The 23,329-nt window shown below is 26.6% G+C and overlaps 6 protein-coding genes across 9 annotated transcripts; 2 read left to right on the plus strand and 4 right to left on the minus strand.

The window, feature by feature from the left end:
- Position 1: 1 nt before the first annotated feature.
- On the plus strand, positions 2-1,929 carry LOC122627326 (esterase E4-like; the record flags this gene model as incomplete). The annotated part of the gene is made up of 5 exons (XM_043808402.1): positions 2-109; positions 179-350; positions 601-794; positions 880-1,024; positions 1,489-1,929. Coding segments are annotated over 5 exons (960 nt in total), but the record flags the coding sequence as incomplete, so codon positions are not given.
- A 760-nt stretch (positions 1,930-2,689) lies between these two features.
- Positions 2,690-4,319, minus strand: LOC122637520. Its single transcript, XM_043829700.1, has 4 exons — positions 3,860-4,319; positions 3,457-3,738; positions 3,181-3,390; positions 2,690-3,061 (listed from the first exon to the last, which is right to left on the minus strand). Exons 1-4 carry the CDS (start codon positions 4,005-4,007, stop codon positions 2,727-2,729), a joined length of 975 nt encoding a protein of 324 aa, XP_043685635.1. The 5' UTR covers positions 4,008-4,319; the 3' UTR covers positions 2,690-2,726.
- A 307-nt stretch (positions 4,320-4,626) lies between these two features.
- Positions 4,627-7,750, minus strand: LOC122637519 (retinol dehydrogenase 14). Its single transcript, XM_043829699.1, has 4 exons — positions 7,499-7,750; positions 6,717-6,956; positions 5,701-6,083; positions 4,627-4,883 (listed from the first exon to the last, which is right to left on the minus strand). The coding sequence occupies exons 1-4, from the start codon at positions 7,629-7,631 to the stop codon at positions 4,779-4,781; spliced, it is 861 nt and encodes a 286-aa protein (XP_043685634.1). The 5' UTR covers positions 7,632-7,750; the 3' UTR covers positions 4,627-4,778.
- Positions 7,751-9,069: 1,319 nt separating this feature from the next.
- On the plus strand, positions 9,070-12,005 carry LOC122637515 (tubulin gamma-1 chain-like). The gene is made up of 9 exons (XM_043829694.1): positions 9,070-9,228; positions 9,475-9,677; positions 9,768-9,914; positions 9,988-10,124; positions 10,214-10,408; positions 10,576-10,687; positions 10,884-11,015; positions 11,199-11,381; positions 11,505-12,005. The coding sequence occupies exons 1-9, from the start codon at positions 9,180-9,182 to the stop codon at positions 11,703-11,705; spliced, it is 1,359 nt and encodes a 452-aa protein (XP_043685629.1). The 5' UTR covers positions 9,070-9,179; the 3' UTR covers positions 11,706-12,005.
- Positions 12,006-14,393: 2,388 nt separating this feature from the next.
- Positions 14,394-16,772, minus strand: LOC122637514. Of its 2 annotated transcripts, none has more exons than XM_043829693.1 (7): positions 16,670-16,772; positions 15,618-16,304; positions 15,308-15,541; positions 15,109-15,175; positions 14,873-15,034; positions 14,690-14,777; positions 14,394-14,604 (listed from the first exon to the last, which is right to left on the minus strand). In XM_043829693.1, exons 1-7 carry the CDS (start codon positions 16,764-16,766, stop codon positions 14,512-14,514), a joined length of 1,428 nt encoding a protein of 475 aa, XP_043685628.1. In that variant the 5' UTR covers positions 16,767-16,772; the 3' UTR covers positions 14,394-14,511. The 2 variants fall into 2 exon arrangements, with proteins under 2 accessions (XP_043685628.1, XP_043685627.1); XM_043829692.1 differs by having other exon boundaries at positions 14,690-14,795.
- Positions 16,773-18,664: 1,892 nt separating this feature from the next.
- LOC122637516 (vacuolar protein sorting-associated protein 26B-like) lies at positions 18,665-23,252 on the minus strand. Of its 3 annotated transcripts, none has more exons than XR_006329258.1 (7): positions 22,952-23,218; positions 22,725-22,868; positions 21,904-22,298; positions 21,712-21,818; positions 21,099-21,310; positions 20,489-21,006; positions 18,665-20,415 (listed from the first exon to the last, which is right to left on the minus strand). XR_006329258.1 is itself a non-coding variant. In XM_043829696.1 (7 exons), the coding sequence occupies exons 2-7, from the start codon at positions 22,952-22,954 to the stop codon at positions 20,746-20,748; spliced, it is 1,122 nt and encodes a 373-aa protein (XP_043685631.1). In that variant the 5' UTR covers positions 22,955-23,020; positions 23,112-23,252; the 3' UTR covers positions 18,665-20,745. The 3 variants fall into 3 exon arrangements, 2 of the variants coding, with proteins under 2 accessions (XP_043685631.1, XP_043685630.1); XM_043829696.1 differs by having other exon boundaries at positions 18,665-21,006; positions 22,952-23,020; positions 23,112-23,252; XM_043829695.1 differs by having other exon boundaries at positions 18,665-21,006.
- Positions 23,253-23,329: the final 77 nt, after the last annotated feature.

A 23,329-nucleotide genomic window follows, 5' to 3' on the forward strand; every position in this document is an offset into this window, starting at 1 on the left:
AAAACAGGCAGAACTGTTGGGTTGTCCAACAGACACAACAGGATCCATGTTGATCTGTCTGAAATCGAAACCAGTCGAAAGTTTCACTGAAACCATGTCACGATTTTTCGTAAGTCTTATTTATCCTAAAAATGTAACCTACTTAAAAATTAATCTACAGAGAAAATTATTTGTTTAGGAGTGGTATGGCGATCCAATTTTGGTATGGTCAGCTGTCGTGGAACCAGAAGTACAGGGTGTTGAAAGATTCTTAACTGCTCAACCTATCGATTTGATCAGAGAAGGGAAAATCCACGAAGTTCCTCTCATCATTGGTATCACCGAGGGCGAATTTGGTGGAGTTGTTACCGGTAAGTGACTTCTATAAGTTAGATTTTTAAAATAATCCTCAAAAGCATGTGATTACAGAATTACAACTTTTTCGTTAAAATTCCTAATAGAAATTATGATAAGGTAATTTTGTTTTATTATTTTCATTTTAATATTTACTTACTATAATTTCTTCCTTGAAATTTAAAGAAATATAAATGATGTGTTCAAAAATTTAAATTAAAAAATTTAGGAAAGCGAATTTTAGAACTGTCTCTTCACCTATTTCAGGCATCGAGAGATTAGTCAAAGAAGGAAATACTTCCATATTCGATACTCTAAATACAAGATGGAATACTATTGCGCCCATGAGTTTTATGTACGAAAGAGATACACCTCGTTCGAAACATATTAGTCAAGAATTGCATCAATTCTATTTCGGAAATCAACCGATCAATCGAGAATCATACGATGGAATATCTCAAGTGAGTGAATTATCAGAATTCATTTTCTTTTTTGCTTCCAACGATATCAATTTCCTATGAATTAACATAACTTCTTTTTAATTAGATCTACGCTGATAGCGTTATTATATTCCCAGTACATCGTGCCGCTCAACTGATTGCTAATAGTAGCAAACTTCCAGTTTATTTCTACAAATTTTCATATAAAGGACATTTTAGTTTCGCCACGTGGAACGATACCACTCCATATGGTAAAAAAATTTCCTGATAAACGGAAACATTCCTAATTCAGAAATTTTAACTTTTATAAAATTTTGTAAATGTGCATAACATATTTAATTATGTAAGAAATAATTTTCTTCCGCGGGAATTCACATATTTTTATATTTTCAAAATTTTTCGTTGTTTCTTGTTTTCGTTGTTTATGACTAGTAAAAGAGATAAAGAAAAGTATTTTCTATAAAAGTTACAATATATTTGAAAATTTATCGGGTTACAGGAAAAAGTAATATTAGTAAAGTACTTGCAATTGTAATAGCATAGATAGTTAGAGAAAAAATTTTATAAAAGTCAAGATTACTGAGTTCGGAACTTTTCTTTGAATGAAACCTAGTCCTATATATATATATATATATATATATATATATATATATATATATATATATATAAAATTTGATCACATCACTAACATTATTGGATTTTATTGCCTTTCTAGGACCACCTGTACATCACGATGATTTGCAATATCTATTTTATATGAGTGCCATTTTCCCTTACTTCAATTCATCCGACCCAGAAATTCAAATGGTCGAACGTTACACTGCAATGTGGGCAAATTTCGTACATACCGGTGAACCCATTCCGAACAATGACGAGATGTTTAACAATGTTAAATGGGAGAGATTCACAAAGGAAAACGATAAATATTTAAACATCGATTTACATCCTACTATGAAGCAGGGTATCTTTCCCGAAAGAATGGCTTTATGGGAACGACTGTTCCCTTTGCCACCACCGTCTCACTCCATTGATTATCAAAAAAGTATAAAATCTTGATAATAATGCCATAATGCAAATAACGAATTGCACTTCACATATGTATATATATCGTTTCTAAAGTAGAGAGGAATAAAACTCTACTGTTTTAAACAATGAATTCTACTACATTGAAAGCAATATTTTTTTTATCTTTAAATGTGCATCATGATGTATAACATGATATATAAGTTACAGAAAATATTCGTTCATTATTATCGATACAATATTCATCGACCTTAGTGCAAAGTTTTCTCATCCCCATTCGTTTGCTCTAGCTACTTTTATACTCTCCTCCCACTACCGGAGAGAATTTATCTTCTCTCTCTATTTCGCTGTGCTCAATTAATTAAGAATAGATTTATAGGTCTTCTAGGAGAAAGCGTGAAATCAATCATCGCGAGCTAGATATCTTCTGATAAATAAAACAATATCACACAGAGACAACAATTAGGCATAACCGATTTGATTATAATTACATTCCTTAATCTAATTCTTTTCTACAATACAGCTACGTGAAGAAAGATTAATATCAACTAATCATACTTTATCAACGTTATTAATTCAGAAAAAAGACGAGTCCGAAAAAGACGAATTATTTAGTAAGAAACTAATTCGTTATATGTTTTTCGTTCTATTAGTTTCAAAAGAGAAAAAGTGGGATCACGTAAGACTCATTAAAAGTATACAGTCAAAGTACTCGTAATCTTGCAATCTACAAGTATTAGTTTCTTTTGAAACTTACCTTGACAGCATTTTCCCTTGTCGTAATACCTTCCTCCCATGAAATTAAATGAAGTGAAATCACCTGTTAATATATTCTTCACATATACATATTACATATATATTAACTATACATTAAGAAAAATAATGATCGAAAGAGTTATATTCTAGAAGGTCGTATATTAAAAATATCTCTCAAAGTGTATTTATTATATTGATTTCATTTTCATTACGTTTGTTATTATTAGAAAAGAAACGAACGCGTGTTTTCGATTGTTCATTTCCTTGACATTTACCAAAGTTATCCATTTCCACAGCATTTTGTACTATTTGCGATGTTAAACCAGATATGCGTAAATCTTTCAACTTCATTGCACCTTCCAAATAAGCAATCTTATGATTCAAAGTGCATATTAGATTATCTTTCTCACGTAATTCTTGCTTCAATTGAATACAAATTTGATGCGGTACGTCTTCATCTTCCTGATCTACTTCGATTTTTATTTCTTCTGTTATATTATTCCTTTGTCCTTTACATAAAAAAAAAATAGTATTGTCAATATCAAATATCAAATATCAAAAAAATGTAAAATATCATTTAGAAGAGAAAAAAAAATTATTTAATTATTATTTGCAATTAGATACTTACTGTAAGTTAAGAAGAAATTCCAAAAGCAGAACCAACTGAACAACCATTTTGCAGCATACATTATCGCTCCTTTTATACAATTTATCTTTAACTGACGAGAAACAGAAAATTCTTTAATACTCACATTCTTAGATGCCAATATTTCAATAGAATCCTTATTTTCAATGATTTGATTCAGATTTTCCAATGATTTGATGTTATCATTGTTACCTATTAAAATATGGCTAATCAGTATTTTTGGCTAAGAACAACGATAAGTCGGTTCATATTTTATACCTAGCTCATCATTTCGCATTTCACTTAACAACAAAACATCTTGATGATTGATTCTTTCGACTTTATTTTTGATCTCAAAAAGGAGCTTCTCTATTGATCCTTGGTGACAATTAGCGAGTAGACTTATAATGTCTTTGCTCAATTTCATGTCAATCTTCGTTAATACTTTACGATTTAATGTGTTCCAATTGTCTTTCTTCAAGAAAAAATTATTTGCCGGTATGTAATTATGGAGATCAACGTAACGGGGATAATAATACTTGAGAATTTCAGCTAACAAGACTGATCGGCAAAAATAAAGACAGTGTATTAATGACGATCATATTATAAATAATATATATATATATATAATTTATATATTAAACGACACGTTCATATATTTAATATATCTAAATTTTCATACCACCATCTGAAAAATCTCTATATAGCGACAGAGGAGATATATTCTTCTTAGGTTTTGAAAAAGGAATACTTTCGATCCAGACACATAATTCTTTCAAAATATCGCTTTGATCTTTTTTATATTCGCATTGATCTGCTGTGTCATTCATTCTTATGCTTTTTAATAACTTCCATTTACTAATAATGGAGTTTACTTAACTATGTATGATCTTGGGTAATTAATTTTTAAAAGTATATCGTACAGAATCAACACACATCTTCGTATTTTTTATAATCTTTCCGATAAATTTTGTCTCATTATCATAACGACAAGCTTAATTAATTATCTCAACAGACAATTTTTATGTCTCAATGCATATTAACATCATTGACCGATGTGAAATCTGTATTAATTGCTAGATATATCGAATATCGCATCTTTCTTTTATTTGAATAAATGAATTTAATAAAAACAGAATTTAACGAAATAATAATTAGAATTTTAATATTTTAATTAGCATCAATTCTTTGTTTTTCTAATATAACGCGCTAAAGTCTAAATGCGGATTACTAATAATTCAAATTTTACATATAAAATCCATTTAAATAGACATTTATCCATTGATAAACGTTTGATCGACAAATTTTCTTCTCTATATATATTCAACGTGTATTTCGTTTATTTTTTGATCATTATTAGAAGATACAAATATATTTGAACATATTTTAATTAAAAGATTATTACTATAAGATTAAAATATCATGTGAAATCATATCTCAATTTGGACATTGTGGTTTTATTATTATTTATTATAACATCTTTAAAGTAATTATGTAATCTGTTTAATCAAATCTAACAATAATAGAATTACATAATTAACTGTTACCATACATTTTTAATTAGCTGTTAACTGTAGAATTACGTATCTTAATTTTATATCTTATATTTTTGGATCGGTTGGTTGCAATTTAACAATTCTTTCACTGATCTCCCAAAATTTTTTTCCCAATACAGAGTCTTTGACCTTTCTCGTTAAGCTTGCTTTCTACAAAAAGATACAAAGATAATTTAGAGCATATAATAAATTAGAAATGAAACTTCTTTAATGTCACTTGAAATGTAGAATTTTAAGAGCGTGATATTATTTTTCTTTATTATTTTATACGCAAACGGAAATAATCCATAAAGTCTCATAAAATATTTCTAGAAAATGTCATTTGAATAATAGATGGTATATTACAACAGAAGAAAAAAATTAGAACATGAAATCATGCTGGATCGTATGAACTACGCTGTCTCTATTCCCTTTTCAAAGACTTACATTTTTCTTAACGTTTTCATTGTTATATTTCTCCTATTTTCATCTCGGTTCTGAAAGATCACTCCTAACGCGACTGAGGAAAATTCGCTTCAAAAATACAGAGGAAAGAAAATATCTAATAATAACGTTAAAACGAACATATATGTACATAAAAAAAAATAATATATAATTGAATCATGAGATCATTTCTAGAAAATAATACCTTTGTTATTCCTTTTTTCCGAGAACTTAGAAGAGAAGAAATCTAATGATAATAATAATACTAAAACAATCTAATGCATATCAATCTATACATAAAAAGGAATAGATAATTTTTTTGTTTTGAAAAGAGAGGAAAAAACATCTTCATCTTTTTGTTCGAAAATAAAAATATTAATTCCACGATTTGAAGACGTAATGAATCACACATTTATATTCTTTTTCTTTTTCTAATCGAAAAATGAATGAAATCTAAGCTTCGAAAGTCTACATAATTATTTTAAATAATTTCATCAATTGATCTAATTAATTAATAATAACATAATTAATAACAGTGACGTACCGCACAATTTTTAAAATATTTTCCAGATACTTTGACCTCTTCGGATACAGCAAGATAAATAGTCGTTTGAGCTCCTTCCTCGACCGTTATAAAAAATGGTTTCAGTACGAATTTCAAAAGCCAATATAATATAATTGGAAACTCTCTAAAAAGATTACTTTCAATAACACCAGGGTGAAGACAATTTACAACAATACCAGTACCCTCCAAACGACGTGCCAATTCCAATGTAAACACTACGTTTGCACGTTTGGAGACAAGATAGAGATAACATGGCAAAATCGCATTAGTTGGATTAGGATTGTTCAAATTTATTGAAGCAAATTTATATCCAAACGACGAAACTACGATTATCCTACTCGGTTTTGATTTTTTCAACAAATCTGAAAAAGTAATGGATGTTAATTAAATCATTGAAAATAAATAATCACGTCCGTTGTTGACATAGTGTTTACAAAAACATGATTTCATAAGTATCGATTGTATATCTCTCAGTTTTTTTTCATGTCTCTTGACCATTTGTTTTTTTTTTTTTTTTTTTTTTTTTTTTTTTTTTTTTTTTAATGACATTAACAGGAGCAGTTCTAAAAATACAATTCTTTTTTGTAATAAAACTTTATTGTAGGATTATTTATCAATACTCTTGAATTTAATTCGCTTAAAATCAACTGACAAATAAATTCACTTACAAGATAGCTTATTAAAAAGAAAAAAAATATAATAATAATCACGAAAGGAAAGAAATCTTATACTGTCAATCGTTGATACATTCACTTTAATTAAATATACCAGGAAATAATACAGAACATCATTGATATGCTTACCATATTTTTAAATGAAATGAAAATTGATCGAATATAACGTAATATCGATTCAAATAATTTGCATGATATCAGTTTCGTTATGAAATTAAAACAGTGATACATGATAATACATGAAATCTATAACACATTTTTCTTATATTCTTAATGTTTATACCTGCAAATGAATATATATATATATATTCTTTTAATTACCTATTAAGAGATGAGTCAATAGAAAAGGTCCATAATGATTGGTTTGCATGGTTATTTCCAAATTATCCTCACTGACTTTATTTCGAAAAAATTGAGCTACACCAGCGTTGTGTATGAGAACATCTAATTTACTTTCCTCTTCGTTTATCTGCCGAGCGAAATTTCTTATAGATTGGAAAGAAGCAAGGTCCAACTCGTGTACATTGATATTACAATTATCTGTTTCTTTTATTATGTCCTCTGTAATTGACAGAAGAGCCAATAATAAATAGAAATATATATATATATATATATATATATATATATATATATAATTACATTAAAATTAATATATAATTATAATTATAGTAAATATTATATAATGTAATATTATATATGCACGTAATAAATATTATATAAATAAACTATAGAATTTCGATATTCAAAGTTGAATAACTTCATATTTATATTTTTTTATTTTTTGATAATATCATATTTGATCGGAATATTATCTAGAACGAAAAAAATTCGAAAGATTAATGATAATCGATGCAATTAATTCGCTAACATGTCACGAATGTAATGTTTCCTCAACACTAGTGTAAATTAGTAGTTGTTTATAAAATTGTAAAAAGAAATCAAGGAGAAAGAAAACAACACGTGTATCGATTACTTTCGACTGTTAAACTTATTACACTTACATGCGAATATTGGTGAAAAATTATCGAGAAACTATTCAACAAATTTATCGAATACCTTAGCTAATTAATGAAATAATAAAAGTAATAAAATCAGAAGGAAACCTTTAATTTTGTTGGCTAAATCGATGTTTCTACATGCCATGATCACTTTGGCACCTCTCTTAGCTAGATCCTTAGCTGTTTCCTTGCCAATGCCAGACGTGCAGCCAGTAATTAACACAGTTTTACCAACCATCCTCGTATTATTTTCGCAAAAGTTGATAATGCGGTAAAAATAATTCCAATATATTATTAAATATAAACTTATAACACTGAAAACTATTAAATAAGAAACTGAGAACTCATTTATAATATTTGAGAACATGATCTAGGAGATAAAATAAATTGATGTTAAATCTTTCTAATATGACGTAATTCTCGCGGATTATAAAAGTCAAGTAACTTCTGCTTTTTACCGTGACGTCTATAAAGAGAAGAAACAAAAATTTTAATAAAATATAGCGTGTGAGAAAAAGAGGGGATGTGAAAGGAAAGAGGGGTGAGGAAAAAAATAAACGTAACACGAATAATTAATGACGTGGAATAGAGTGATGAGTGGGTTTTAAGTGGGAATGCTAGGAGATAGACGTGCTAGAAAATGTATGGTAGTAGTAGGAATCAGCGTACTAAGTGTTGGAGATAACAAATAATACTTTATTATATAATAATATGTTAAGAGTATACGAGGAATGGTGATTCATTAATGCGGGAGGGGATGATGGAAGATTCAATCGTTAAATACCCTGTCATCAGGAAAAAATTTGGGAGTCTGCCGCTAGATGCTACTCGTATCGGAGGTTTACCGTCAAATGTCAATCGTATCTATAGAAAAAGATTTAGTGATCTTCCGTTAGATGTCGCCACGTTAGAAAGCAGCACGATGACTACGCGAATCGACCGCTCAGAACCAGAGGTCGCTCCGATCGTTTGCTCCTTACGGCGGCAGTGACGGCATTGAAGGATGAGAACGTATGTAAATATACACAATGTATATATATGAAAAATCAAAAAATATTTTCATATTTCCTATGGTCTAAGAATCAAGATATACCGACATCATTTGAATTACATATAACGTCAAATATATGCAAATCTTATAACTTCGTTGTATTCCAAATGAGAGATTTCATGATTCTAAATACATATTAGATTATTCTTCTCGCGTAATTCTTACTTCGTTTCAATACAAATCTGACGCGATACGTTTTTGTCTGTCTGATATACTTTGACTTTCATACCTTCTGTTATGTTATTCATTTTTCTTTGGAGGAAACTATTATTGTCAAGAAATCGTTAAAATACTATCGATAAAAAAAGAGAGAGAAAAAATTAATTAATATCTTATTAGTTCAGATACTTATTGTAATTCAAGAAGAAATTTCAAAATTATTGATCTAATTTCTTGATCCTGACTTTCTATTTTAAGAAAGAGCTTTTTAATTGATCTTTGATGATCGAGTAAATGAAATTTGTAAAAACTGAGCTTTATGAAATAATATATTCCTCATTTTTCTCATATAAGACACTAAAATCTAAAAACAAATTATCGCTGTTGATAATTCAGATTCCTACGTATGAAATTCTGCTAAAGGTAAATACACGTTTATCCGTTAATAATATTCGATCTATATACTTTCCTCTCTATATGTACTCAATGTATGTTCTGTTTATTTTTTGATCAGTATTACAAGATTCAAATATATTTTGACGTATTGTGATAGAAAGCTAATTATTAAGAATTAAAATGCCATGTGAAATGATAACACTTCAACTTGGCCAATGTGGCAATCAAAGTAAGAAATATGTCATTTCACTTAATAAATCATTATTTTTATACTATTATGATAATATTACCTGTAACATGATCTTCAAAACCATACAAAAGAGCTTTCGTTTATAACAATGATTTTATTTTGATACTATGTAAACTTTAAAATTTTTCTAACATTGTTAATGCTTCAGCTATGTTTATTTATTATTGACTTTGTTGTATTTATAATATATTAATTTTACTTTATTTCGTATATACTTTATTTCAGTTGGATTTGAATTTTGGAAAAGATTATGTGCAGAGCATGGTATCAGCCCAGAAGGGATATTAGAAGATTATGCTATAGATGGAACCGACCGAAAAGATGTCTTTTTTTATCAATCAGATGATGAACATTATATACCAAGAGCCGTTTTATTAGATTTAGAACCTAGAGTAATTCATACCATCATGAATTCTCCATATTCAAAAGTAAGTTATGGGAAATGTAATCAGTTTTTACAAATAATTCCTACAGTTTTATATTTAAGATTATATTTTAATAATTTTATGTTTACTTAGCTCTATAATCCAGAAAATATATATTTATCAAAACATGGTGGAGGAGCTGGTAATAATTGGGCTTCTGGTTATCATCAAGGAGAGAAATTACAAGAAGAAATTTTTGATATTTTAGATCGAGAAGCAGATGGAAGTGATAGTTTAGAAGTATATAATTTAAAAAATAGCAAATAAATGTATTTATAAATGTTTAAAACATATATAAATATCTCTATTTTAGGGTTTTGTCTTGTGTCACTCTATAGCAGGTGGTACTGGTTCTGGTATGGGATCTTTTATGTTGGAATCTCTTGCAGACCGATTTCCAAAAAAGTTGATTGAAACATATAGTGTTTTTCCAAATCAGGATGAAATAAGGTAACTAATTTCTATATAATTACACTATCTTAAAATAATATATTTAATATGACTGTGTTAATTTTATACTATTATCATGTTTTTTCTAGCGATGTTGTGGTACAACCATACAATTCTTTGCTAACATTAAAAAGACTAACTCATTGTGCAGATTGCGTTGTTGTCTTAGACAATACAGCATTGAATAGAATTGCATCAGACAGACTACATATACAGAACCCTACTTTCACACAAATTAATAAACTTGTTTCTACAATAATGTCTGTCAGCACCACAACTCTTAGGTATCCTTTTCTCATTTATTTATTTATACACATTTTGCTTATATAGTATTTTTGATAGAATTTTATTCTTTATATACTTATATAATATGTTAAGGAATATATCATATATATTTTTATTTATACTCATATATTCGATATTTTTAATTTTATTATACAATGCTTTATAGATATCCTTCATATATGAATAATGATTTAGTTAGTTTAATTGCTCCATTGATACCAACACCACGTCTACACTTTTTAATGACAGGATATACACCTATTACTACAGATCAAGAGGTCTGTATAAATATCATATTAAGAATATATTTAAATCTAATTTTTGATAACAAATTGATAGTTTATAGATTATAAATAAAAAAAATATAAAAATATATTTTTAAATTATTATTAGCTTTTATGTATATGTGTATCTGTGTATATGTATTTATTTATTTATATATATTTATATATATTTATATTTATATGATAACAGGGTGCATCAGTAAGAAAAACGTCTGTTTTGGATGTAATGCGACGTTTATTGCAACCAAAAAATATGATGGTTTCTGCTGCATTAGATAGAAATGCTTCTCATTGTTACATATCTATTTTAAATATTATACAGGTAAATTTATATTGATATAAATATCATCTTTTCATAATATATAATGATCATTTATTGAAGATACAATCATGTTCTTGTTATTTTCACTATAGAATTATTATTTATTATATATAGATTAATAATATCTACACTAAATTAACAATAACTAATCTACACAAAATTAATAATAATTTTTCTATATAGGGCGAAGTCGATCCCACACAAGTACATAAATCTTTACAAAGAATACGAGAACGGAAGTTAGCACAATTTATACCCTGGGGACCCGCTAGTATACAAGTTGCTCTTTCTAGAAAATCTCCATATATTCAAAGTACACATCGTGTATCAGGTTTAATGTTGGCTAATCATACTAACATATCATCAGTAAGTATATCTAAATAATACTTCAAATCGAAGATATAGAACCGAATAAAAATGAATGTTAAGAATTATATGAATTATTAAAATCTGTGTAATAATACCACTTACTTCCATGCACTATTTCAGCTCTTTGATCGAGCCCTACAACAATATGATAAATTACGTAAACGAGAAGCGTTTTTAGAGCAGTTTCGGAAAGAAAAAATGTTTGAAGACAATCTTGATGAGCTTGATAGTTCAAGAGCTGTAGTTGAATATTTAGTAAAAGAATATCAAGCAGCAACTAAGCTGGATTACTTAACATGGAGTCCAACTAAAGAACAATAAAAAAATATGAGCTGTTTCACAGGTAGTGTATTTTGCACTACCATTTTTTCTTTTTGATAATTTTATATTTATACAATGTTCTGCATGTGTTTTTGTGCCATATACTATTTCATTGCAAATTTTAACACAGTTGTTCCAAGATCATTAATTACCTAACAAAGTATTAATATAGTTTTATATTATATATATGAACTAGCTAGTTTAAGTTCTCTATATTTTCTATGCAATTTGTTGTAATAATAGAAAATAATATCATTTTAATAAATATAATTGTATGCAAAGCATACAATTTACAAAGTATGAAACATTTGATTTAATATATTTGACAATAAGTGATTTGAATCATTTTATGAAATAAACAATTTATTTAATAAAATAAAAACATGTTACATATGTTTTATAATTAAGATTACATAGTGGAAGAGCAAATAATATTAACAATGATATAATTTACTTTAAGATGTTGAACAATATCTTTATATTTTATATATTCTGCAACATAAAATAACATAAAAGAGAATATATAAATTTATCTATACTCTTAACTTTAATGCCATATTTTGCTGAATAATATTAACACACCATATATATTTATACACGTATACGAGTAATTATTAAGAGAAATACTGATCATAGTTTAATGAAATTTGATGAAACTGACTAAACATTGACTTTAATTCTTATTTAAAAATTGATTTGTATATAGATTGTCCACGTATAGTATCTTTGTATATATATATATATATATAGTATTACATTTATTAATACACAATAACAGATCCTAAAGAGACTAGAGGAGTACAAATTTAGACCCATGCTGCAACACATAATGTTTACATATAAAATACAATTATAGATATTTTAATAAATAAATAATTGGCTATTGTATGCAGTTTATTATTTTAAAGAAGTTTAACTTTAGTAGTGTTAGTCTAGTTAGTGCCCACTATGGTCGAGTTTACAATTCACACTACAATTTATTAAAATGCAAATAACTTAATAGTGAAAAATATGTATGATAATATTTCTTGTTCATATTATAATAAAAGTAATGAGAACAGCAATATAGTATACGAATATCTTATAAACTCTCTATATAGCTAACAATCCGTTTATATAAAAATAAAATATTTTTGTTTTGAAGCAACAAGTGCTATATCATATATTAAATAATAGTAAATTATTGATATATTCAATTTCAGAAATAATCAAATGTTCCATCATCAAATCAATACTATAATTTCGAATGATTGATATGAATTAATAATAAATGAAAATAGTCAATTATTATATTAATATCCTAACAGATATTAGATCATTTATTAAGCTTTGATTTAAATATATCCATTAATAATTCAAAGACATTATAATGTCTGAAAATTGTTGAAGTAAATCTTAAATATATCTATCAAAGAAATATTAGCTTCTAACTAGCTATTTTTCTTTTTTGTGATATAGTAACTTAGAGAATAAGCTAAGAAAATATTTGGTAAAGCTTCAAAAATATTATTTTTTATATTTTATAGCATTTACTTTTTAATCATTACCTTCAGGATAATATAGAGAACATTCATGAAAAATAGAGCTCTGCAAAATTACAAGCTTGATAAAAAAATATTTGCATTTACTAAACATCGGATTTATAGCATAGATGATATAAACAGAGCAGTTATAAATACAATTTTTCCATGGATACCATTGTACTCCTGACTTTAATATTTTAATGAATACTTTCAAAGTACTTTTTTTTTAGGTGTTTATAAGATTACTATTACTTTCGACAATATTGAGTTTTGTAATATTAAAAAAGAAACTTAGAGAAAAAAGAACCAGCTAATTATGGAGTACACATCATAAATTGTACTATAATAAAAGAGCTAACAGAAAATTTTGATGATTCCAATTTTTTTACTATAAATTAATATATGACTTAGGAGTTACCCTGCACATATTGTTATTATATTTTATATTGTATATACCTTTTCTCATTATACAATTTGCACGTATTATATTTTCATCTCTATTACAAGAATCATAAGAGATACATGCAAATAGCATTTAATTATTTCATTTACATAAGTGCTTATTAACTGTAGAAAATGGAAAAGAATCAAAAAAGTAAATGTTACAAATCAGTGACATAAGTCAAGTACTTATTACTATTCATAATAGTAATTCTGTGTTATATTGGACTAATACTCATGTAATTTCTTCATTTTATATATTAATACATGAATATGCATAGTTCTCAATACATTTCCATACAGAATTACATTATAAACTTTCATAATGTATATTTAGAATAATTTGTTAAATAATCACAATAATTGAATAAAAACAAATGCAGACTTTTACTTCTGTATCTAATATTTTTTTTATAAATGCAACATAAAATGTAATATTTTGCATAAAACTTGCTATATAGTCAGATTGAATCTCTCATTATGAAAATATATACTATTCATGTCATAGAGAAAAAGACATGTGTTTACTTAAATGAACTAAGAAATGATCATATAAAAATCTTTGTATAATTAAAAAGCTTTGTTTGCAAAACTGCAACCGTAATTATTTTATAGTTTGTTTTTGTTAAAATGTTTTTTATATACTTCTCATACTATATAATAATAATAATAATAATAATAATAATAATAATAATAATAATAATAATAATAATAATAATAATAATAATAATAATAAAATTCTATACTTTTAATATAGATAGTTATTTTTAGTATGGTACATTAACAATGAGCTAAGTACCACGGAAAATTTTAAAAGTAAATTTGGCTGCAATTTACTGAAACTACATATGGTCCTCTTCTTTATTAATATGTGCTGGTGTAGCTGGAGTTGGATCATCATGAAATAAAGGGTTTTTTACCTCCATTTCACTAGTCTTAAAAAGGATGAAGCAAAATCACCTTAATAATAATAATCATAATCATAATAATAACAGTAATGAAACAATTATAATAACTTACCGCAGCTAAACCAGGACATTCATAAACAGTGTAATCGCCTTCTTCATTTTCTTCGTCACTTTCTGCTTCGGATAAAGACCCTGGATCTCTAGTTGTAGAAGTACGACTATAACCAGTACAGTTTCAAATGCAGAGAGACTTATGTAAAATAAAACTTCATGGAATTATAATATGGATACAAACTTTTCCATAGCAATAATCTGTTGTTTCTGATGTTGAAAATGATACATTTGTGCTGATTGAGCCAGTCTTTGATCTTCAGAAGGTGATATATCCTTATTTGGACCTGTTACACCATAAGCTGGATATTCTATATCGGCAGCTGCTTTTGCTCCACGTTGCAATCTGACATGAACATATACTAAAGTACATAAATATTTAAAAATTAATATTTCACAAAATAAATCTATAAATATTACCTGCACCATGTTAAACTGATTAATACACAAATGAACATTGCTGCTGCACTGCAACCAGCAATAACAGCTAAAAATAAATGTAGATGTTACATATAAATGAATATAATTAAAATAACAATTTTTTAGAGATTGAAGTTGAAAAATTTTTCCAAATTAAATCCTGACCTTTAATTTATTCAATCACAAATTGTGATCTTACCAATAAAATATATATCATTATTTAAATCTTGAGCAATTGAAACAATAAAAGGACGATTTTTTTCAGATTTTTCTGCTTCCATTAACGTTCCTACAGTAACATTTCTTACTGCATCATACTTATCGATTTCTACATCTGTTAATTGTTTTTCTGTAGTTTGTTCAAGTAATATATTTTCTTTGCTACTTATGGGATCAACTGTTAGCTCTTCATCTCCCTCATTCTTTTTAGTATCTGCACGAAATAAGAAACGTTACTTTTTGTATTCTAAAATTAATCATGTTTTATAAAAGTACGTTCTATATCTTACCAAGAGAAAAAATGGTATTTTCATAATATCTAGGATCATTAGGTTGAATAAATGGATATTTTTCTTTCAAATTTGGATCATCAAAAAAATATGTGAATTTAGGTATTTGTGCAAATGATGATATTAAGTCTTTATTTTTTTCTATTATTTGTCTATTACTTAACATCAGATTTTTTTTTAAAAAATTAGCTATTATATCTTTGACAGCATTATCTTCGATCTCTGCATTGTACAGAGATTGTCTTTTTTCTTGCAAATATCCAATATCTATATTCCTGTACTTTCGATTTTCTTTTATTATTTTATTATCTTCATAAGATAGTTTAGTATCAAAGTAATCTTTAGAACTCTTAAACAATGGATTAAAACCATAGTATAAAAGATTATAATCGTTTTTAGGCAAAGTCAGTTTTCGATCAATACGTTGAATCTGGGTGATGTAATCCCCGGGGACTAATTTTTGTTCTCTCAATCTATCATCCAAATGAAATTTTCCTTTTAACAATTTAAAAATTTCATGCTTTTCCTGATTGCTAAGATCCAAGTGATATTTCTTGTGAATCTGTGAGATAAGAAGTGGTAGTAGATATGAATGATACAGCATATGTTGCTTAAGATGTTGATTTGTAATGTATTCAGCGATCTGTTTTAAAGCAGTAATATCTTGTGGCGCTTCTCGAACTGCATCTAAATACAAATATAATCGATAAGAAATAAAACTATCTAACATTATTACGTAATACCACATAAAGCTTATGTTTTACAAGAACTATATCCATGCATATGTATTAGTTAAATTAAATCACAAGCGCTCTTCATTTTAGTAGTCATCGGAATATAATCGTGAACTCTTCAACGAATTAGACGATTATAAACAAGAGAATTCAGAAGAATATTACACATCTTTACATATATAAGTGTGTAACACACCCATCACACATACGCACACACACACAAATGTAAAATACAAATAATTAATTCAATTTGCAGCATACTTATAACCATGTCAGGTTATAGGTGAGAAACGAGGTAAAACAATTTATAAAACTTACCCTCATAAAATTTAAGTTCGCCATGAGAGAGATTCGTTAGAACACCAAAAATAATTAACCATGCACAAGTAATTAAATTAAATGACATTTTGATCATCACAGCTGCAGGTGTTTCACCCACAGGTTCCTATCGTATCTCTGTTCGCGGTTTCATATGCAAGCACGATATTTCATTGAAACAGATAGAGCTTGCGCGGTTACGTTCATCTGTAATCAATAACCTCGCCATTGCCCTTAGGCGTCACAGTACCTTCGATAAACTAACGTAGATATACACGAATGTAATCAGTCAATATAAAATTTGGTGGTCACTTACATGTGATCACGTGACATCGGATAATAATAATCAAACTATTTACATTTTACTTATTATATCGAATCGTTTAATTACAGATTGGTATTAAATATTATTTTTGTTCGATAAATATTTTGAACATAATCTTTTTTCTGCTGTGCGAATATTACGAATTAATAAAAAATAAATTATTCAAAAATTTTTAAGACAAATCATTTCTTCAATTACACTTGCCACTATTCATTTATTAAATATTTAGTTAACCTACATCGTAATTCTTATGAAATCACTTTGATAAAAAGATTTCCCGATTTAAAAAAACGCAATTTCAATCGTACGAAATAATATATATAAATTATCCCGGAAATTCTCTTGACTATCATACGTTACAAAAGATAACCGATGACTTATCAACTCTCTTACAATGTTATTCATAAATCTATTAATAATATAAGAAATATATTTTTTAGTCTATTAAAACTTTCATATATTGATATTTCATATATTGAGATAAAGACAGAGATAAAACAAACTGATATAAAAAATTGACAAAGAAATAGAAAGAAATTGAAAATATACGAAGTATTTCAAAGAAATTAGTATAAAAAGATTTTTTATACATACATGTATGAATGTTGCCTATTAGTGGGGACACTTAATTTATCAAATTCGATTGTAGATGGCGACAAAGTAAGTAAATTTTGAATCGTTTTTTTTTTTTTTAATTTGGAAAAGTTTTAATTAAAAAGCGAAAGGGAAATAAAAAATATTAATATTAATAAAATATGTTACGTACTTATTAATAGCTTAATACACGTAATATTATTTAATATAACTGCAATTTGTGATTAAAGTAATTTCAAGAAACACAGTACAGCTTTTTTAAAAATTAAAAGATATAAATGAAGGATGAAATACATAGATCTTATTTAATTTATTGCTTTAAATCTATGGCAGAAAAATTAGGAACGATTAATATGTTGCAGTATCAGTCTTATTTTGTGAGTTTAACGTAATTTATTTATAATTCATTATTCTTTCTATATTAAATCAATCAAGAGTAATACAAAAGAAACATTAACAATTACAATTATAATAAAAAACCTAGAAACATGATAGAAATAATTTGCGTACCGATATAAATATTATAATATTGGTTTTTTAAAAAATGAAGGTAGATATGGTAGAAATAAACTTGATTAACAATTAAATATTCAATGTTTAAATAAATAAACTAATATATATCTTAGTTATTATAAAAGTTGCTTTAAAAAAATGTTGTTATTCATTGTACAAATAAATTAATATTAATTACTTTATATCTCTCATATTATTGTTATAAAATATAAGAAATATTTTTTTTATTTGAGGACTCAATTCAATAATCTGAGAAAATGATAAAAAATTAATATCATATTTAAATTTTGCATAATAGACAATAACATCAGCATATTGAAAACATAAAATAATTACATTCATAGGGAGGCAATTTGACATAAAACTACATATAATTTCTTTATATTAGCCTCATTTTGCTTGACTTCTTTTTATTAATATTCATCTAACCCAAATAATAATTACGAAAATAAATAAATTATCAAAAAGAGTCCATTAATGTTATTAAATGATAATACAGTGAGAGAATATAAATTTGAAGGTAACTAGATTAAAAGAACTTAAAAAAATAAAGACGATGCAACTGAAGAATATGAACAACAGTTTGGTATATTACTTACATTTGTAAAGATACATTGCTATCAAACATAACTATATTTTAAAGACTGGGATATTATTTTATAATTAGATCATATTTACAATAACATAAATGAAACATATATGAAGATATTTTACTTAATCAAATAATAATCTCGTGGGCTATTATTAGCTATACACTTATTTTAAAGAAATAACATATTCAATATATAAATAAGCACTGTTAGATATATCTAAATGATCAAATCTTTGAAAAGTGTGAATACCAAAAAGTAAATAGTTTTTGTCTTTTTTATGTTTGCTAATGGAAACTTACACAAAACTAATATTTATAATAGCAGAAAAAAGTAAAATATAATGCCACGAGTTGTATATGTTATTTCATTACACAATGTAGATCAACTTTTATTATACAGCTGTAATAGAATTCTTTCCCATCTCTTTCATATTTTTTACTAATTACAAATATTTGATTACTAATTTTACAATTAAAAATTATTTATATATGCACAAACACATAGTTCTGTGCATAACATCTTATAAAACAGTGGCAACTTTCATATTATGGATTCAGAATCCAAACTCATCAAATAATATTAATTTTTACATAAGATCAAATATTTTTTTTCTTTTAAAAAAAACTTTTAATTTTGGAAACTGAATTATAAAATAAAGTTTTCCCACTGCATTATTTGATATTTCAAATATGTGCAAAAACACACAAGGCAAAACCATCTATTTTATTCATACTTATTATAATTGATTTTTCTTCTCATCCAAGAAGACATACAAAAATTGAGCAAATATGCCAAAATTTAATAAATGGGTACAATTCAGGGTGGTCAAATAAATGCTGCTTGTAATTAGTATTATGTTGTTATAACAAAATTAAAATTAAAACAATCATGTAAAAACATGTTATACAATCATGTAAAAAAGTCATATATGCTATATGATGGAACATGATTTTAAAGTTTAAAATGCAAAAATTAAAAATCGGCATTACAATGAGCGTTAATAGCATGTTACTGTAACTAATTTGAATTTTATATCAATTTTTAGATCATAAGAAATTGATGCATATTATATGAGATTATAATAATTTGAATTATAATTAATATCAGATGTATCATATACTGAGCATTCTGAAAATTAATACATTTTATTGCAAAATTTAGTTAGTCACGAATATTGTAAATTAATTATATATAAACTTAAAATGTTTTTACATAAATAAATTAATAACTTTTTGTATTTATATTCATTTTTATAATTAACTATGCTATTAGAAAAACAATGTTATTAAAAAAGAAAAAAAAGTTTTAATTTAAATATAATTTTAAATAAATTTATAACAATCTGAGACTATTTATAGGCATTAATTTTCAAAATACTCTGTATAAGTACATAATATGCTGATGAGAGGCCAAATGAATTGAGTACCATTTTGTGCCAGTGTCAATATAGTTCTCAGATTTACAAAATCCTTTTATACAATGATGATTATTCAGATTCAAGGAATAATATATAGCTCAAGGATGCAATTTGTATAATATAGAAGGTTTGTATAAAATAGAACACTGTAATATTCAGATGCCCTTCAATAATGTTGACCACTTAATATTTGATTATTATATTGTCCATTTATTAACATTTCTATTTCCCAGTTTTATCTTTCACTGTTCAGCTTTTTCTCTACCATCCTTTTCTCTTTTCCAATAAAACTTTTATGTTGATCCTGCCAAACAGACAGGACTAGTATATTATATATTTCAATAGTTTTCAACTTTTAATCAATAGTCTGCACTTACTTCTTTCACATTCTTAATTTTATATATATATGTATATATATGTGTGTGTATATATATATTTATATATATGTATTAAAAATATTTACAACTTTATTCGCAGCTTTGTCATTTTCGTTTACTAAAACTGTCCCTACTCCAGAGCAAGGAAAAATTCTTGTGGAAAGTATTTATCCATTTGCACTGTTTTAGATGTACTTGATTTTTTCATATAGTCCACTACTTATTAATTTCAGTTATAACTGAATTATTTCCACAATTTAATTATTTTCTGGATTTACTTCCTTCTCTCCTTCTCCATCTCCTTCCTCACGTGTCATACCTTCCATAGGAGCTGGAGTTTCCTCTATACTTTTAACATTAGTTGATAATTGATCAGTGGTTGTTATCACTGATGGTGGTCCATTTTGTGCAGCACCTTGTGGAAATCCTGTTTCTGCTGACACTAAATGCGACGGCATATGTGGAGACGCCGTTTGAGATTTTCTACTTCTTTCACCTTTACGCCATAAAGTGATTTCCTATCAGGCAAAAAAATAACAAGTGAAGTTTTCATAATTGATATAAGGATATATCGAATTATAGAAACAAATGCACATATGACTTAACTTACTTGCTGTTTAAAATATCTGCGATCTTCCTCATCCATTAGAACTAAGTTGAGAAAGTATCTAACACTGAATTTCTTGTTAATATCACGCATTGTGGGAGCTAAATCATATCCTGCTAGAAATACTCTAATAGGTATAGATTCTCCACGTACTGGAGCACCATCCATAATTTCATATTTAGCTATCGTTTCATTTTCTGTAAATGTATGTGGCCCTGCAAATATATATTCTAATTATAACTTTAGTAAAATCTATTATATATAAATAATTTATAGAAAAATAAAATCGTTATCTTCCAAATATAACATGCTATAAATAGTATAAAATCATGAATAATGATCTACCCACTATACTGGGCAAGACAATTTATTAATATGGTGAAATATATTTGAACATAATGAAGGCTAGAAAAGTGTACTAGTAAGAAACAGTTGATATTATTGTAATGATATCAAAAACTCAAATTATCAATGTGAAGTAAAGTAATTCTAAAATATCGTATTACAATTATGTATATATTCTTTATTATATTAAAATATAAATATTTTACCATATTAATTAAATCGAAATACCCTGTAAAATATCTTAGTAAATTTCTGCTAGAATATTCTATACCAGAACCAGTTGTTTCTCGTTTTATAATAGCAATTTCCATATGCTTAATTTTAATTCTGACCAATAGAAAGTATATTTTACCCACAATAACATCTTTTAAGTGATATCTAGAAGAAAATTATAGCAATAAAATATCATTTACATAAAAAATTAATATAATTTCAAGTTATGATAAAATTATTAATCTCTTACTTGCTTTTGTTGTATTCAAACTCAATATGCAGGCAGTCTTCTATTCCGACTTCCATTTTAATAGGATTGTTCATATCGGGATAGGAACTAAGTGTATGCACAACTAGTTCAAGTTCTTTAACAATATCACTAAGTCTTCGAACAATTGTCACTTTGAGAAAGTATCTAAGCCGCACATTAGAACCAGTATAACTTTCATAAGGCTTCTCAACATTTGCAAATTCAAAGGTATATACAGTATTATGAGTTAATTCACCAGGCCTGGTTAACTCTTTTACCAGATTAATAAACTCATGATGATTACCTCTATCATAGTATAATTCAATCTGCCCAATGAATTCCACTTTAACACCTTGATGTTCTAGCTTACCAGCTTTTCTCAAACTAATGGTAATCTATAAGCAATAAGAGAATAATCCTATTATGTATGTAACAGTAGAATACATTAACTAAAATTAAATTACTTGTGTAATATGATAATGATTGTTGAATGATACTGACAAATTTTTAAAAGAAGATTATATATCCTATATTTATAAGTTTATATTGATAGATATAAATTAACTTAAAAATATATTTTTGGTTATAACAATACTGTAATATATTATCTAATATATATTGACAAAGTTTATATAAAATTATAAATATAATTAGAAATAATAATAGTAAAATAGCAAAGTTCTGTCAATATTGATAGTTGATTATTATGCTTTGACATTTAGTTCATATATCCTCAAAGTAATTCTTAAATTATGTACATACTTGAAAACTTGAATATCCCATAATGTATGCTGATAATACTATCAAATGAGAACTCCTACCTTTCCTGATATTGCCTCCCCATCATAATAAAGTAAGTGATGTTCTTTCTTGCCATCCTCAGATTTGATATCCGCTGTCTTTCTGGTCTCTGCACCATCCAAAGTAATGTCTATGTCAGCAGACTGACCGAATCCAAAGAAACTCTATGAAAGAAGATAAATTATGAAGATATTTTTAAGAAATTTAAAACAATTTAATAACGAATTGACGCTTAAAAAAAACGTACCATTTTTTTTTAAAAGGGGTGTACTCTTATAGAGATTCACAGGTTACACCACTTTTGTATTCACGCAGACTAAACAAAATTTACAAGGTCAATGAAAAATCCTGCAACGCAACATTTTTTCTTAATGTAGATTATGAAAAAAGTGTGGTTATTTTTTTACTTTCTCTCAAAAGTCCAGTAGTAGCACCAGTAGCCAATATGGCTGCCAGCTACCCCCACTCTCTCCATCCAATATCAAACCACGGACACCTATTGTTAGATCGCGTATCGCGTATTAAATGTATTACTTATTACATTTGTACTTCACACGACCACTATGTAACAAAATGTATGGGATTATTGCTAGAAAGCGAAAAAAAATCCCTAGAATTACAGAAA

Source organism: Vespula pensylvanica, chromosome 2, assembly GCF_014466175.1.
Source record: "Vespula pensylvanica isolate Volc-1 chromosome 2, ASM1446617v1, whole genome shotgun sequence".
Lineage (NCBI taxonomy): Eukaryota > Metazoa > Arthropoda > Insecta > Hymenoptera > Vespidae > Vespula > Vespula pensylvanica.